This window comes from Liolophura sinensis, unplaced genomic scaffold, assembly GCF_032854445.1.
Source record: "Liolophura sinensis isolate JHLJ2023 unplaced genomic scaffold, CUHK_Ljap_v2 scaffold_15, whole genome shotgun sequence".
In the NCBI taxonomy this organism is placed as follows: Eukaryota; Metazoa; Mollusca; class Polyplacophora; order Chitonida; family Chitonidae; genus Liolophura; species Liolophura sinensis.
This window is the reverse complement of record NW_027017954.1, coordinates 3,435-22,478: the sequence shown is the minus strand read 5'-3', so window position 1 is coordinate 22,478 and position 19,044 is coordinate 3,435. Positions and strand designations below refer to the sequence as shown.

The 19,044-nt window shown below is 38.7% G+C and overlaps 1 protein-coding gene across 1 annotated transcript in view; it reads right to left on the bottom strand.

Moving 5' to 3' along the window:
- The window catches only part of LOC135481296 (receptor-type tyrosine-protein phosphatase kappa-like), a 31,563-nt gene extending 19,241 nt beyond the window's left edge, over nt 1-12,322 (bottom strand). The window contains exons 1-4 of the mRNA XM_064761143.1: nt 12,193-12,322; nt 10,891-11,037; nt 8,201-8,347; nt 5,492-5,650 (exon numbers count right to left, since the gene is read on the bottom strand). Of these exons, the coding sequence (XP_064617213.1) occupies nt 5,492-5,650; nt 8,201-8,347; nt 10,891-11,037; nt 12,193-12,226 (487 nt within the window). The 5' untranslated portion in view covers nt 12,227-12,322. The remainder of the gene's footprint in view (nt 1-5,491; nt 5,651-8,200; nt 8,348-10,890; nt 11,038-12,192) is intronic.
- Between the last annotated feature and the right edge of the window lie 6,722 nt (nt 12,323-19,044).

Sequence of the window (19,044 nt, the reverse complement as noted above, 5' to 3'; positions counted from 1 at the left end):
TAACTGACCACACACAAAATACTGAGAACATACAGAAACCCTACCACCAATACCGTGGTGGTGAGTTCAAGTCCAGCTCATGCTGGCTTCCTCTGCGGCCGTACGTGGGAAGGTCTGCCAGCATCTTGCAGATAGTCGTGGGCTTGCTCCAAGCTCTGCCTGGTTTCCCCCCACCATAATGCTGGCCCCCGTCGTATGAGTCAAATATTCTTGAGTACAGCGTAAAAGAAACCAACCAAACAAATAAGCAAGTAAATACTTCAGGAAGATCATGTTACAAAGATTATGTATGCTTCCAGACGTCAGCACCACAACCATTGTCCCAAATAACATATTGTGGCTTTACATTATACAACAAAAAGTATCGCATTTTTCTTTCGAGTATCCCGGCATGCATACAGTCTGATTTTCTCTGCGCGGACAGATCCCAGATGAAGGAGTTAGAACTGAAGGAAAAGGAAAATGAAAGATTGTTTAAAGAAAATGAAAAAGAAAGATTGTTTAAAGAAAAAGAAAATGAAAGATTGTTTAAAGAAAAGGAAGATGAAAGATTGTTTAAAGAAAAAGAAAATGAAAAAGAAAGATTGTTTAAAGAGAAGGAAAATGAAAGATTGTTTAAAGAAAAGGAAGATGAAAGAGTGTTTAAAGAAAAGGAAGGTGAAAGATTGTTTAAAGAAAGGGAAAATGAAAGGTTGTTTAGAGAAAGGGAAAATGAAAGAGTGTTCGAATTGGAGAAATTGAGACTTCAAAGCGAAATTGAAGCAAGGAAACTAGAAGGAGATAGGTCTGGCTTAAGTTTTTCTGATATCCCTCCAAAATTTGACGTCGCTAGAAACATAAGATTGGTGCCACAATTTCGTGAGACTAATGTAGATAAATATTTTCTACAGTTTGAGAAGATTGCTTAAAATTTAGAGTGGCCTAAAACGTTTTGGACTACCCTTTTACAGAGTGCGTTAACTGGCAAAGCTATGGATATATACACAGAGTTATCAACAGAACAGGCTGCAGATTATGATTTTGTGAAAGATGTTATTTTAAAAAGATATGAGCTTGTGCCAGAGGCCTATCGGCAGAAATTTAGAAATTTTGAGAAAAGAGATCAGACTTACATTGAATTTGCTAGGCAGAAGGAACAATTGTTTGAGCGATGGTGTTATGCTAAAAGCGTAGATAATGATTATGAAAAGTTGAAACTTTCAACTTTATTCTGATTAGATTATTAGATTATTCTGATTGAAGACTTTAAAAGGTGTATTAATGATGATGTCAGAACTTTCATTGAGGACAAAGAGGCTGATACATTAGAAGCAGCAGCCACTATAGCCGATACTTACACACTTACACATAAGGTCTCATTTCAGAAAAAGCCGTCTACATTTAGAAAGCCTCAACCCTTTTCCAGCGGTTCATTTGACTCAAATTCAGGCCCACCAAAACAGGCTCAAAATTTTGACAAATAAGGTGATCAAAGAAGACCTGTTAATTCGAACACTACTCACCGAAGGTCTCACCATACATTTACTGATAGACAGTTTAGCAGGGTTACATGTAATTTTTGTAGGAAGCCAGGCCATGTCATATCAAATTGTTATGCTTTAAACAAAAGGCAAGAACAGAGGGTGGCTCCTAGCCTACTGGTTTGTGTGTTACTGCTAGAAAGTCTGACATAGTGAACAATGTTGATGCATTTGATTATGTTAAGACTCCACCAGTAGATTGTACACAGAATTCACAGGATAATGTTATAAAGGTTTTTGAGCCATTTATTTGTGACGGTAAAGTCTCACTTAAAAGTGACATGTCTTGTGATACGAAGATCAGGGTATTAAGAGATACTGGAGCTTCTCAGTCTTTATTGTTACAAGATGTTTTGCCATTTTCTGATGAGTCATATTCTGGATCAAATGTATTAATTAGAGGTGTAAGCTCTGCTGAATTTGAATCTGTGCCTCTTCACAAAGCTTACTTGTCATCAGATATTATTTCGGGTCCTGTTACTGTCGGCATTAGGCCTACTTTGCCTTTTAAAGGAATTCATCTACTACTTGGCAATGATCTTGCTGGTGACAAAGTAATGGTTAATCCTATTGTGATTGATAAACCTTGTTTAAATCAAACTGTTGATCCTGTTGAGAAAGAAATTCCAGATTTGTATCCCTCTTGGGCTGTAACGAGGTCTATGTCAAACAAACTTTCTGATAACGGCAAAAACACAGTAACGGACTTTGTGTAAGATACAGTACACAAATGTTTACTAAAGGCGACTGCATAGATAATGATGAATCAGACCATTGTACACCTAGTAACATATCACATGTTTCTAAACATCAGCTTGTAACTGAACAGCATAAAGACCCAGAAATTTCATGTTTGTTTGACAGAGCTCTCGATGATTGTGTTATTTCATCTGCACCTGTGTGTTATTATGTCAATGTCTGCTATACTTATGCGTAAATGGAGACCACCTGATGTATCTGTTGATGATGACTGGGCTGTTAACATCAGATTGTTGTACCTAACGCATACCGAACTGAAATTTTACGTAGGGCACATGAAATGCCATTAGCTGGTCACTTGGGTGTTAACAAGACCTACTACAGGATACTAAACCACTTCTTTTGGCCAGGATTAAAGGGAGATATAACCCAGTTTTGTAAATCATGTCATACATGCCAGGTAGTGGGTAAGCCTAATCAGACTATTCCTAAGGCACCATTAGAGCCTGTACCAGCTTTTCAAGAGCTATTCAGCAAAATCTTGATTGATTGTGTAGGCCCTCTACCTAGGACGAAGTCTGGGAATCAGTATGTGTTAACTATTTTGTATACAGCAACCAGATTCCCCGAAGGTGTTCCTTTAAGGAATAAAAACACCAAGTCTGTTGTCAAAGCTTTAACAAGGTTTTTTTACTCTGTTTGGTTTACCCAAATCCATACAGTCTGATCAAGGTTCAAACTTTATGTCTGGTATTTTTCAGCAAGTTATGTACCAGTTAGGCATTGAACAATACAAGTCGTCTGCCTATCACCCAGAAAGTCAAGGTGCAATTGAAAGATTTCACCAAACATTAAAGAACATGATTAAGACTTATTGTTATGATACAGAGAAAGACTGGGATGAACGTATTCCATTTCTTATGTTTGCTGTTCGAGAGTCAGTACAAGAATCATTGGGTTTCAGTCCATTTGATTTAATATTTGGACATACTGTTAGAGGACCTTTGTTAATTTACAAGGAACAGTTTGACACAAGTAATGTAAATCTTTTGGATTATGTATCTGATTTTCGTGCTAAGCTTGTCAGAGCATGTGAATTGGCTAAAGCCAATCTTGAATGTACTCAGAAGAATATGAAACGTAGATATGATCAGAAATCTGTTCTTTGGTCATTTCAACCTGGTAAGAAAATTTTAGTATTGTTACCTGAACCTGGTAAATGCTTTGATGTCAGATATTTTGGTCCATATGTTGTTGACAAAAAGCTGAGTGAGCTTAACTATTTTGTTAAAACACCTGATCGGCGCAAATCAAGTCAGTTATGTCACATTAACATGCTGAAACCCTATGTAAACAGAAGTGACACTGACAACACTGCTGTACATTCTGTTAATGTTGTTGCTGCTGACATTGACCAGAGTTGCTGTAATACAGATGATATTGGCGAACAGTTGGTTGATTCTAAGCTCAATTCTTCAAAGCTTCAGAATTCAGATGTCTTAAAGAAACTTGATTCTAAACTGCAACATCTGGAACCCATTCAGCAACAGCAACTGTCTAAACTTGTTTTTGAGTTTTCACATTTGTTTCCGGATGTACCAACAAGAACTGATGTCGTTTCTCACGATGTTGCTATAGGCGCAGTTTTGCTTCAGGAGGACAATCTTGGTGTTGATCATCCAGTTTGTTTCTTTTCCCGTAAACTTAACAAGTTTCAGAGAAGTTATTCAACAGTTAAAAGAGAATGTTTGTCTGTTATTTTAGCTCTGCAACATTTTGAAGTTAATGTAACAGCTTCGAGACAACCTGTGATTGTAAATACTGATCACAATCCACTTGTGTTTCTACAGAAAGTTAAGGAAAAGAATCAAAGATTGTTACGGTGGAGTTTATTGTTGCAGGAATACAATCTTGAAATCAAACATGTAAAGGAAAAAGATAATGTTATTGCAGATTGCTAGTCTCGTGTATAAGTTGTGTATAAAATGTTTAATTACATGTGGTTTTACAATGTTGTATATATTATTGTTTAACATATATTGTTTAACATATATTGTAATTAAAAAAAAGTTAGGAAAACTTTTTTTTTCTTGAAGGGTAGGTGTGTTATGTGCACAACTGCCGTCAGTTTCTAAATTTATCTAGCCACTGTTTACATATGCTGAGTTCAGCGCCTGCTGTCTGCCTCTACCTTAGAATATTCCAGAATGCGCTCAATTCGGTGCCTGTTTGTTTACATCAAGTGTTCGGGAATTTTCTTATTCTAGACAATTCTACCAGGCTATATAAGACCTATGAAAGCAGGTCAAACGGAGAGAAAGGAGAATTATTAAGAGTTTTGGATGCTTTTGCTGTGTATTACTTTAGTAGGCCTTTTGTGCTGAATTTTGGTGTCTTTATAGCCTCTGGCTTTGTTATATACTATCTCCACCGAGAACTTGTTCAGTCTGAACTTGTATGTTTAATTTGTGCTCTTGTATACACAGTGCTTATTAGTACACGGACCCTGTCTGTGGAATTTTGTGTATATTTCGTCATACACTCAGTTATACTGTGGATTTTCCCTCTTGTGAATTTGTCTCTGAGCATTTATGCCTGTGTGGTATATATTGTGGAATATATGCGTCCGTTTGGACTTGACACCGTAAGTACTTTAGGATTTGTATAGATACTGCTATCCTTTCTTGTTAAACTTAAGTACTTTAGTATTTGTATAAGTCTTATTATCTGTTCTTGTTAAAGCTAATAAATTGTTGTAAAATAAAATCTGCTGGTTTTGGTTACTTTTTTGTGCGGCTAAACTGTCGTGCATTTCGAACAAGCCATCTGTTTATAATACAGACAGTTTGGGTCGTAACAACTGTACTACGTAACTAAAGTTACATGGTAGGTCTCCGACATTTGAAGTTCGCCAAACATCTCCCGTCGTCTAGACAACAAGGGGAGATAACCCAGTCAAAAAAGTGCGCCATCGTCCATCATCTAAATATAGAGACGTTAGTGAATTTATGGTTGAAGGGAAGCCCCGGATAAAACTGAACATTTCATTGTTCACTCAAAGTCAAACAATTGTCAGTAGACTTCAACCTTATGGAGAGAGCGTCTTAAATAACAGCACATTTTTTTCGCCGTCAGCAATGTGTCTCTTCAAAAGATAGGATGTCACAAATTCGACGAGAGTGACTGACACAGTGGCTTGTCGCAGCTAGAAACAGATTTGATAATATCAAACTGACATAGCGCAATGTTATGTCTTCATATGGTGTACTCACGGGTGAGACACGTTATGTCTGTATACACGTATCCAGGTGCACACGATGAGTTCCCCAGGGCAACGGGACATTCCCCAGACGTCTTGTTACATACACTACCGTTATAACAGTTACCACACTCCAAAGCACAGTCTCCACCCCAAAAACCATTCGCACATTCTGAAACCAAGAGTGATGAAGACAGTGGTATCAATTACATGTATTCCTGTCACTAGTTTAATCATGTTCCAGCAGTTTTGCAAAAATTTCGGATATCTAATTTGTAAAGTCCTAACTCTTTAATACCGTGGCTTAGTTATAATTTACAGACAACAATTGACAACATGGTATTCAGAGCAAGTCATGCTTATCAGGGCGTTTTCCTTTGAAATCTACATTGTATACCGTGTATCTAAGGCAAAAAAACAATAAATGTAGAACTGAGTCTTAAAGTGAAAGAAAGCTAAAATAAAAATAATACACATAGCTCATCACAATCAGCTGAAAACTGTCCAAAAATTTCAAATTAATTTTTAACATTTTAACAATAATAATGTTTAGGTATTCTGAAGTTTCTCTCCATACTGAGCACCACTTTCAATGTTGGAATATTTCTTATTACAAACAAGTAAAAAATTACTTATGTAATGTTATTTTTTTTATCAGTATGGTCCTACAAGGTGAAATTAATGAAGAAATATTATGAGACCCTAGAGTGCCTTGCCACTGACAGTATTGTTCACACAGTCAAGCATTTAACAGTGGCAGCCTTTAAGTCCGCGAAAAAAAAAAAAGTTAAAATAAATAGGTAAGTTTTAGAGATAATTTTCAGTTGACTTTGTTTTCATTATTTGACTTCATTATTTTCATCCGTTTTTTCCTTTAAAGTGAAATGGCTTGTTCAGTATGTGTAAAGAACAGAACGAGCTAAACGAAAAAGGCTGTCGGTATTACAGGTGCATGAAGTGAGTGAGTGAGTGAGTGCTTGCGGTTTAACGTCGTACTCAACAATTTTTCAGTCATATGGCGACGAACAGGTGCATGGAGATAGCTTGACACCAAACTGGTGATTGTGGGTACACATTGGCAAGTCGTGACAATAAAAACTCCTATAAAGAATTATATCTCCAAACTATAATGTCTATGTTGACGTTAGCACACTGATTGATCGCCACAAACGATTAATTGGATTGACATCTATTAAACCGCTATAATCGGTACGAAGCAAATCACATGCGCAATAACACGGTCATTGGAATATATATTGATGAACTTCTTTCAGTAACTGACCACACACAAAATACTGAGAACATACAGAAACCCTACCACCAATACCGTGGTGGTGAGTTCAAGTCCAGCTCATGCTGGCTTCCTCTGCGGCCGTACGTGGGAAGGTCTGCCAGCATCTTGCAGATAGTCGTGGGCTTGCTCCAAGCTCTGCCTGGTTCCCCCCTCCCCCCCCCCCCCTCCACCATAATGCTGGCCCCCGTCGTATGAGTCAAATATTCTTGAGTACAGCGTAAAAGAAACCAACCAAATAAATAAGCAAGTAAATACCTCAGGAAGATCATGTTACAAAGATTACGTATGCTTCCAGACGTCAGCACCAAAACCATTGTCCCAAATAACATATTGTGGCTTTACATTATACAACAAAAAAGTATCGCATTTTTCTTTCGAGTATCCCGGCATGCATACAGTCTGATTTTCTCTGCGCGGACAGAGCCCGGATGACGTGTTACAGGCACTGGGGCCCTCAACACAGGACCCGATAGTTTCCGAACAATTTAATTCATATGTACCATTATCACAAGCTGAAGATGAAAATATTAGATAGACATATGACCAATAGAAGAGACTGCGACATAAAAAAAAATAAATAAAAAAAGTTTTACAGCAGTTGTAAATATCAAGACGTATCCTTTGAACACATTGATTTGGATATATGATGACCAAAGACTCCGGCATTAGAAAAACGATGCGTTAAAATATGAATTAATGACCCGTATAGATAACGGGTACTAGCATGAAATCCACATTATATCGGGGGAAGTCAAATGCCCATGAATTATCGAGAGTTTGTTTGTATGTTGTAGTCTTTAATATTCAAACCATACTGTTTTAATCCTACATAATTCTAACACAAAAAGTCCACAGCGTTTGGTGTCCCTCTAGCATACACATGGGTGAAAAAAAAAAGTAAGGGAAGTGAAAGTACAGGGAACATGTACATTAATAAGCGTAATATGCGTTTTATTGATTGGTAACGGCTAATTTACAAAGTACAAACTCTAATACGCAAGCAAAGAATGCGTTTTAGCTGTTAGGTATGATAAACCTGGTCGGGTAACGTTCAGCATGGGTTTTGAGTCGGCTTTAGTACATTATTGTAGAAGTAATGAGATACGTTGCTATTTCCAGCGCACATATGGCCAACCATGCCCATAGAGATGTTAGTATAAAAACAATCGTCAACTGGGACCACTTTTGTATTATCCCACGTGCCATACACGTGTCAACAATCTAAGCGTCAAGTCCGACATACGCATACCACTCGTAAACCATAAAGTAGTCTCCCGAGTAGATATCACGAGATCATTCATACCAAAAACCTCTAACACAAATTCCCAAAAGAATATACATGTGTACAATATAATAGATATAAATGATCAGTAAATCTAGGGACACGTAAGAGACAACCATGTAAAAAACAAGATATTCCCGTCTCACCTGTTTTACATTTCAGACCAGAATGTCCCGGCATGCATCTGGGTTCACCCTGACAATGCCCGGATGTCGTGTTACAGCTGTCTGATCCACTTGCACACGATCCACAGGTCTCATTACAGTCGTGGCCATATTTACCCGCTCCACAGGCTTAATTGAAGTAAAACGAGAAAATGAAGCTCGATTTACAAGTCATTTCAGTAATGTTGTAATATATCAAGATACACAAGCTATACACTTAAGAAGGAAGTGAAAGTTGTTGTACTCGGTGTACCTGACATTTATATTTATGTATTTATTTATTTGACTGGTGTTTTACACCGTACCCAAGAATATTTCATTTAAACGACGGCGGCCAACATTATCGTGGGAGGAAACCGGGCAGAGCCTGGGGGAAACCCACGATCATCCGCAGACTGATGACAGATCTTCCCACGTACGGCCGGAGAGGAAGCTGACATTTATAATAGATATAAAACATAACAAACATGCCCGGTTTGGGCGCCGGCAAAAGTGTGTAACCTCCTTTGGCAGTGTGGGGGGCCTCGCTAGCTGAGATGGGAAAAGCTGGGGCTCCCTGTGAGTACTTGGCTCTTGGCCATTAAGGTTGCGTGTTCAATGTCCGCTCAGGCTGTTTACACAGCGGCTTTTTATGTCCGGTTTGCAAATTTTCTGTCAAAGGTCTGGGTTACTCCGGTTTCCTTCGCCCATTCACGTGAGAAAATTCTTGAGCACATTATTAAAACACTGATCAGTGAAATCAATCCCTTGGCAAAGGTAATAACTGTAATGTACACTATGGCATAATTGCTGTAACATACAGCAGACGTATCAGAAGAATGGTGTAAAAGATTCTGTCTCTGTTTTGTCTGGACTTAATTAGCTTTGATTCTATACAATGTTACAAAAACGCGTAAGTCTAGGACACATGTTGGTAAGACGGACCAAGACAAAAGTTGCAAAAGTTCTGGGCCCAGTTGTTCAAAAGTAAATAATAGCAGTTAAGCCCGGTATAACCTTTAGTCAGGGCCACAGTGCATTTATTTTTGTATCAGGCTAAGATCAGTATTAACATTTAATCCTGGTTTAACTTTTACTGCACTTTTAAACAACCAGCCACTAAATACACAGGTACGAAGAAGTGTGTATGATCGTGACAGTAATGAGATACAATGATATTCCCTGCGTGCATACGGGCAGTCACTCTCACAGAGGTTTTGGTATAAAAAGACTTAACCAGAACTACTTGTACATCACTCCGCTTGTCATATCACGCACAATCCATACGTACCCTACGTAAACAATGAAGCGGTGATCCATTTCCAAAAAACATGATCGCCATTTCCTTAACTAATTTGTAAAAAGTAATATATATAAATGATAAATAAATGTAGGGACATGTAAGAGAGAAATATGTAAAACACAAGAAATTTCCGTCTCACCTGTTTTACATTTCAGACCAGAATATCCCGGCATACACCTGGGTTCACCCTGACAGTGCCCGGATTTCGTGTTACAGCTGCCTGATCCACTTGCACACGATCCACAGGTCTCGTTACAGTCGTGGCCATATTTATCCGCTTCACAGGCTTAATTGAAGTAAAACGAGAAAATAAAGCTCGATTTACAAGTCATTTCAGTGATGTTGTAATGTATCAAGATATACAAGCTATACACTTAAGAAGGAAGTGAAAGTTGTTGTACTGGATGTACCTGGCATTTATATTCATGTATTTATTTATCTGATTGGTGTTTTACGCCATACTCAAGAATATTTCATTTATACGACGGCGGCAAACATTATGGTGGGAGGAAACCGGGCAGAGCACGGGGAAAACCCACGACCATCCGCACGGTGATGAAAATTCTTCCCACGTACGGCCACAGAGGACGCCCTGTGAGTACTAAGCTCTTAGCCATTTAAGTTGCCTGTTTAATGTCCGCTCAGGCTGTTTACACAGCGACTTTTTAAGTCGGGTTTGCAAATTTTCTGTCAAAAGTCTGGGTGACTTGAGAAAATTCCTTTGGCAAAGGTAATAGCTGTAATATACACTATGACATAATTGCTTTAACATACAGCAGACGTATCACAAGAATGTGTAAAAGATTCTGCCTCTGTTTTGTTTGGACTTAATTAGCTTTGATTCTATACAATATTACAAAAACGCGTAAGTCTAGGACACATGTTGGTAAGACGGACCAAGACAAAAGTTGCAAAAGTTCTGGGCCCAGTTGTTCAAAAGTAAATAATAGTAGTTAAGCCCGGTATTAACTTTAGTAAGGGCCACCGTGCATTTAGTTTTGTATTAGGCCAAGACCAGTATTAACATTTAAGCCTGGTTTAACTTTTAGTACACTATTAAACAGCCGGCCACTGGATACACAAGCACACAAATGTGTGTATGATCGTAACAGTGATGAGATACAATGATATTCCCTGCGTGCATACGGGCGGTCACTCTGACAGAGATGTTGGTATAAAAAGACTCAACCGGAACTACTTGTACATCACTCCACCTGCCATATAACGCACAATCTATACTTACCCCACGTAAACAATGAAGCGGTGATCCGTTTCCCCAAAACATGATCACCATTTCCTTAAATAATTTGTAAAAATTAATACATATAAATGATCAATAAATCTAGGGACATGTAAGAGAGAAGCCTGTAAAACATTATTCCCGACTCACCTGTTTTACATTTCAAACCAGAATATCCCGGCATGCATCTGGGTTCACCCTGACAGTGCCCGGATTTCGTGTTACAGCTGTCTGATCCACTTGCACACGATCCACAGGTCTCGTTACAGGCGTAGCCATATTTACCCGCTTCACAGGCTTAATTCAAGAAAAACAGAAAATAAAGCTCGAATTACAAGTCATTTCAGTGATGTTGTAATGTATTAAGATACACAAGCTATACACGTAAGCAGGAAAAGGGAGTTGTTGTACTGCATATACCTGACATTTATATTTATGTATTTATTTATTTGACTGGTGTTTTACGCCGTACTCAGGAATATTTCATTTATACGACAGCGGCCAACATTATGGTGGGAGGAAACGGGACAGAGCCCGGGGAAAACCCACGACCATCCGCAGACTGATGACAGATCTTCCCACGTACGGCCGGAGAGGAAGCTGACATTTATAATAGATATAAAACATAACAAACATGCCCGGTTTGGGCGCCGGCAAAAGCGTGTAACCTCCTTTGGCAGTGTGGGGAGCCTCGCTAGCTGAGATGGGAAAAGCTGGGGCTCCCTGTGAGTACTTGACTCTTGACCATTGAGGTTGCGTGTTCAATGTCCCATTTACGTGAGAAAATTCTTGAGCACGTTGTTAAAACACTGATCATTGAAATCAATCCTTTAGCAAAGGTAATAGCTGTAATGTACACTACGACATAAGTGCTCTAACATACAGTAGTTAATTAGTTTTGATTCAATGCAATATTACAAACACGCATAAGTCTACGACACCTGTTAGTAAGATCGGGACCAGACAAAAGTTGCAAAAGTTCTGGGCATAGTTGTTCAAAAGTATATTATAGCAGTTAAGCCCGGTATTAACTTTAGTCAGGGCTACAGTGCATTCAGCTTTGTTTTAGACCAAGATCAGTATTAACATTTATGCCTGGTTTAACTTTTAGTACACTATTAAACAACCAGCAACTGGATACACAAGTACGCAAAAGTGTGTATGATCGTGACAGTAATGAGATACATGGATATTCCCTGCATGCATACGGGCAGTCACTCTCACGGAGGTTTTGGTATAAAAAGACTCAACCGGAACTACTTGTACATCACTCCACGTGCCATATAACGCACAACCTATAATTACCCCACGTAAACAATGAAGCGGTGGTCCATTTCCCAAAAACATATTCACCATTTCCTTAAATAATTTGTAAAAATTAATACATATAAATGATGAAAAAAACTGGTGACATATAAGTGAAAAGCTTGTAAAACATTATTCCTGACTGACCTGTTTTACATTTCAAACCAGAATATCCCGGCATGCATCTGGGATTACCCCGACAGTGGCCGGATGTAGTGTTACAACTGCTTGGTCCACTTGCACACGATCCACAGGTCTCGTTACAGTCTGGGCCATAAGTACCTGCGTCACAGGCTTGTCGCAAAAAGAAGTAAAAAAAAGGAACATCATAATAATTTGGTGGTTTTAGCTTTCTGTGTCAAAGAATAGGCGATCTGTTAAAAACAGTAAGTGACATTTTATTTGTTCTTTTTTATATATAAGAGAGCAAACATTTGGAGTACACCACTTGATCAGTATCCCCCTTGAGACATATTAAAGCTTAAATCTCAACATTCATTCAATTAAAGGACAGGACAGCACCTTGCAAAACATATTTCAATCGAAAGCAGGATTCTCAAGCGGTCTAAAAAGGATCATACTTTATTGTTTAAATGAGATTTTACGGAATAATATGTAAAACAAAATAACATTATTGCACAAAATTGCTGGTGTGAGACGAGTCAACCATCTTGAGAATTTTATCTAGTCAAACACGTTGCTATAAGTTTGCGCGGCCTAAGCTGTGACGTAGCGTTTACCCATTCACTCCATCAAGCGACATATGATAACACAGAAGTACTGCATAAGACATCATTTTGAGATTGTGTACAACAATTTAGTTCCGTCTAGGTGAAGGACCATTTCACGAAGTGTTGTGAGACAGGTCTGTATCATTTGTGGACCACCACAGACGATGTAAAGTAGATGATTTTCAAGCCTTGTAATACTAAACGGCGGTGTCACAAATTATGTCCGACAGTAGCATACCGTCCGAGCCAAAACCTCATTCCTCTCCCCAAATGCATTTTTTTTTTTGCTCAGTTTGTCGCATACAAGGGATATTTTTTTTCTGTTTTGCATTTTAAAATACAGTAAAACTATTGAAACGCCATATTTGCGATAACTGAGTCAGCACGGCTTTCTTCCTTGAAGCCACCGCTAGAGTGGAATGCCTAGATAGACGTCAGTGGTGCTTACATTTATTTCCATTTTGTTTCAGAACATGTTTCCGTTTGTTTTTGAGCATAATTCTAACAACAATCCTATTGTAATTTTGTAAACATTTAACTGGGGTCAAAATCACCAGCACAATCCCTCCAGAGGCTACAACCTGAACCAGGAATACCCCGGCCGTGCGTCTACAGCTGGCTATTTTTACAGGGTCTCTGGAGTTCCTTGTAAATGATATAGTAGGTCTACTATATCAACAGTTCAAGCAGTGGAAGAAGTATTCTTCCAGTATGTCCAATTTCCGAGAAAACTATATTGATAACTTGGGCCTTCATCGCCAAGTCCACAACTTTTATATGTCATAGGCTACTGCTTAGACTTTTATACGGAAAATACCTGCGATGCTATAGATCTAAAGGTAGTGTGATGTCACCTTGTTCTCGAGAGACGTGTTTAAGCTATATCAAGACAAAGTTTCATTTAACTTTGACTAGATTAAAAAAGAGCTAAAAAAATATGTAATCCCGGTTTAAGACACTTTCAATGATAGCCTCTCAGTGGACATAAACATTGGTGTGGTGCTGTCTTTCACTTTAATTTGGAGGTCATGTATTTGAGGATAATGTATCCCTTTACATTGTACTGAATCCTACACACTTAACTGTCCTGCGTCCGTTACACATGTAGCCAGTGTCACATACTGACTTTACTCTCTGTGATACTGAATCTTACATACCTGCCTATCCATGTAGCTTCTTGTGTTTCGTCTCTACTGTACTAAGTCCTACAAACTTACGTGCCCGGTACATGCTACACACGCAGCCAGCATTACATCTTGGATTTCCTTTCTGTCATACTGAATTCTACACACTTACCTGTCCAACACTTGTTGCGCATGAAGCCAGCATCGCATCTTGGGTTTCCTTCAGTTAGAGGACATTCCCCAATAACTTTATCACATTTGTCTGCCCAACAATGGCCACAGTTACTTTGACAATGTTCTTCCCATCGACCGTCAACACATTCTGCGAAAGTAATAGAATGACGTGTAGCTGTTTTACCCAATACGGGACAGAATGACAATGAGTTATTGACGTTGGAAAGAAGGAAACCAAGGAGTGCTAGTAGGAAATTACTCTCTTGTAACAAAGTAACTGGATTTCAACATGCTACTTCACTTTTGTTGATACATTTAACGTGTTAGAATATAAAATAATTTCATAAAGAAGACGTACAGAATGGAGAGTAAAACCAAAGCAGGGACAGTGTGATAGTTGGCAAATTGTCACACGAGGTCACACGTAACTAATGAAATACGGCGTCATGTCAATTTACCCTAGTCAGGGCTTTTATTGTGACAGTCCATGTAAATGAATAAATAGTAGCAATTTATACACCCTCTAACATCATGGCTTAAACAAAATTAGTACAAGTCTGTGGGATGTCCGTCTGTTACAATGTGTATTACTCAACTTTGTCAAGAGGTCAGCTTTCAAAGACGCCAAATCAAGACAAATAAAACTAGTGACATCTACTTGAAAAAAAACAAAAACAAATGAAGATGACAAACAAATCCCGTGGAGATTTCTCAAATAAACCATGAGATACTCCTCATCCACAAGTGTTGTCGGCATTTCCTGTTAACGTTTGCTTTGAATAGCTCGCTTTGTTATTCGATTTCAACCTTCAGTTGATACTTGTGGACATTGTTTTACATGAACAAGCAAACCCTTCCTGATGGGCTTACGTTACATACTTAAATATCAGTTTTCAACTTCCAGTCGTCAAAATGCTGTCCTTCCCAAGGATACGTTGATTTATTCATCTGATCGGTGTTTCACACTGTACTCAAGAATACTTTACTTATACGACGGGGGCCAGCGTTATAGCGTGAGGTAACCGGGCAGAGCCGAGGGGAAACCCACGACCATCCGAGGGTCTGAGGTATACATGTACATGACTCCAGACAGTTCAATTGTTTGGTCATCAATTATCAATTCCCACTTTCAGCAGACTCCAAATTGTGAATTGCTTTTGAAGAATGTTGTATGTTACTGTTCGCCGCCTTCTGATATTTAATCAGACATGGGGTAAAAGAAGTAATGTCAGAGTCCACTGGCGTTTGACCGAGTGGTTTTGCCCCCTCAATCCCCTCAGGAAAACTTTTACTGGTAAAATTTTTCAAGAATTTAAGTACAGTATGTCTCTGTGGACGAAGATTACCAGGCCTCGTGCGATCAGTGCTGTCATATACGTGTATATACACATACAGTGCTGGGTGGCCAACCGTTAACGTGTATAAAACAAATGGGAAATAAATAGGGGAGTGTGGCCACATGGCTTTCATAAATATTTGAATTGTACAATAGCGGAAATAGCTTATACTTTTCACAAGGGCTTATTGAACACAAACTGACACGAGAGAATGCAGATATTATGCACTGTTGACCGTATTAAATAGGAGACACTAAAATGTATCCAAACCCATTCGCGCTGAATAGACGTCATCAGTGTGCTTGTTTGGCTTGCCTGCAAGGTGCGGTAGCAAGCTATACAAACCTGACTGTCGGTGTATGAGTTAGGTGCCCATCACGTTAAGCAATTATATATACCAGAAGAATACCCGACAATAAAGCCGTAGATATGACAGTTTACATTATACACATTATATATAATTTAATTTTATATAAAAATTGGCGAAAGTGGTATTATACTGGATTTAACTTGAAGGCAAACTGAGAAGTGATTCGCTGTTGGTCAGTGAGGCCTTCTGTTTGAATCAAGCTGTCGCTGTTTCCAAGGTGGATTTAAGTGTACAGATTTGTCTGGTACGTAGCAAAGTTGGGTGGCTGACTCCAGGCAATCCAATCACCTCTGCACCCACCACGTTGACAGTAGTCATACAACAAATTACTCTTCGGCACTCTTGGTTAAACCCCAATCAAATATATAAAATTCGAAGTGATTTTATACAAATAAATATGTTGTAAAACTTTTGAGATAAAAATTTACCAATTAGGTATTGGTGATAAATGGAATTTCCTCTCTCTTGCAAGATAGAACATAACTTCATCTGACAGTTTTCCAGATTGGTCATCACTTTCGTGTATTACCGCATTTATCTTTCTTCTCCTAGTAAGCATAAGCCTATTATTTATGTTAAAGCCACTTTACCTGTACACCGTGTCCTTGTGACGTCACATTTGGAACAGGCTGTCGTTGTATTACATTGTCGTCCACACATTTCACCATACCATCCAGCGGAACACACTGTCAGGAGTATAATTAATTTGAAATGTTTATCCTAGTTGCCACAAATCGTCATTGGTTGAGACTAAATTTCTAACAAACTCATCCTTCCTTCTAAACATTTCAGCTATATGTATTGTCTATACATATTTTACCCCAGATAACACCAATAACGCCTGTGTGTAGTACAATGGGTTGATACACATAGTTTTCTGTTTCATACTTAATATAGTTTTCTGTTCCCCAACGTAGAGATTTGACGGATTTTGAAGCCGCTATAAAGAAACTACCTCGGTGTAACGGTCTTGTCTCACCTAACTGTGTACAGCTGTGCCATATTCAGTTACATGCTGACAGGCTGTTATCACAGATACGTCAATGTACCGTAGCTAAGCACTTCACGAGGCAAACCGGGCCCTGGTCATACCAAAGACTTTAAAAATGATACTTGTTGCTGCCTCTCTTGGCGCTCAGCACTGAGATGTTAGGGCAAAGAAATATCAGTGGTCTGTCCGGTGTCAGTATATTGTGATTTGGTGAGGGTGTCATGTGTGTTGTCCTCGGCATGGTACTTCAGTGGTGGCAGCACTGTTGCAGCATGGACCATAACAAAACACAGTACGAGTATATATACACGCACACCTAATGATTCCTCGTCGTAAATATGACTGAAAAATTGTTAAGAACAACTTAAAACCCCAAGTATACATAGATACAAACACTTTACAAAAATGATATGGACTGCTGACAGCGGACTGGAGCATTTCCACTTCATCACGTGATATACGTTGCTATCGAAAATCAGATTAAACAAATAAATGTATAACCGTGAATGGGAATGACACCCGCCCTGGGTATGCAGTGTGCGATGATTAAATTAAGGAACTATTAAAACGCAATTATACCCTTCGCCACGTATACGAACATAAGAAACAGAAAATTATGCAAATTAAGACATGATCCATAAACGTACCGTAGATGAGAACTTCACAAAGTGTTAGTGGTACACCTGGCCGTGACCTTATCCTGACGCTGTCTCCTGACACCGGACCTCCCGTACAGAGTCCGGTTACGATGGCCCCGGGGGTCTTGGTATAGTCTGTAGTGTCATTATAACAGGTTTTGTAATCATGGGAGGTGTTTCCCACATATAAAGTGAAGCCGCTGAGTCGATGTCCAACTGTAAAGAACATAAAGCTATAGATTCATGTGTTGTAATAAAAGGAATTCCTCTAATTACTCTGCTCAACTGAATTCTCGTAACACAACAAAATTTTTGTGAGGAAGAAAACATTCTTTGGTAAAAACTCAAGGATAGACACAGATAAGTTTCGAAGAAACGACAACTATGGTTATGGGCTGCATATCTCTATTGCATAAAGCAATATCACTCTGCTCTTTATACATAAATATTTAGTGGTTTATCTGATTTTTGCGTTAGCCTATGCTCAGGAATTGTATGATGGAAATCAGGTCATAGGTGGAGGAAAACCGATTGCACGGGAGAAACCACGGACCTTTGGCAAATTGGTGACTAGCATATTAGACAAGCGATCTTCAACTAATGTTAAATTGTGAACACGAACTGCCAGAACAGAGGAATGTGCAAACTGGTTTGAACCTTCACCTTCATTTACATTGTAAGTGTTAGGCACCTCATTCATTTATATGACACCGACAATGTCTACGGGTTCGAACACGAGGCCAACGTATAGGAGCTGACAGTCACACCGTGGCAGTGTCTCTCATTATAACTTTAAAATGAGTTACATTTATCCAATTTTGTTTACAATGTTGGCTCGTTTTTTTTTCCGTAGAGAAAATAGAATATTACTGAAGCGAATACGTATTTAACAGAAATCTCTACTCTGCAGAGGTAACTTGTTTGATTTTTCTTGCGATATAAAGTGTTATACCAATCCCATTATTGAAAGCGTTGAAAATAGCGTAAAGCAAAAGAAAAACAAAATGCCTATCATTGTGCAAATAAACAGGGAAATCAGAGAAACAGAAAATAATCAGACTAAACATGGTTACTTACAGCCTTCTTTTCTGTTGTATATGGTGAAGTTGTCAATCCAGTACACAGCGTTCAGTGTTACTCTCCAGGAACCTGAACTTAATTTACTCACTGTGTGCGTACAAGGTGTACCCGCGTAAGAATGTCCCAGTATACCGTCAACAGCCAGCTCAGATGTGTGTCCGTTGAAGTCTGACGAATGAAATGTTGGTTTTCCCAGAGCGACATTTCCTATAAGCATCAAGCTATTCATGATAATGTTGTCGTGGATGAGGATATATACAGCTGTCAAACTAGTAAACAAAGCTGGTTGCCGTCATATCAGTAAAATAAAACTCCAATCAAATAAATAAATACGTTATTATTTATATGAAAGATGGAATGTTCTTAATCATGGTTCCTTTTCTGATAGTTCTTTCTGATAAAAACCACAAAGCTTTCAGGCAAGCATACACCACCTGAAGCCAACACTGGTGTACAGTGGATCCTATTGTTACTTGTGCATATTCAGTGAGATGAGGCAGGAGTAGAATGTACTTTCGCTGCTGAGTTTTTGCTGGTGACCGTTTATAATACTG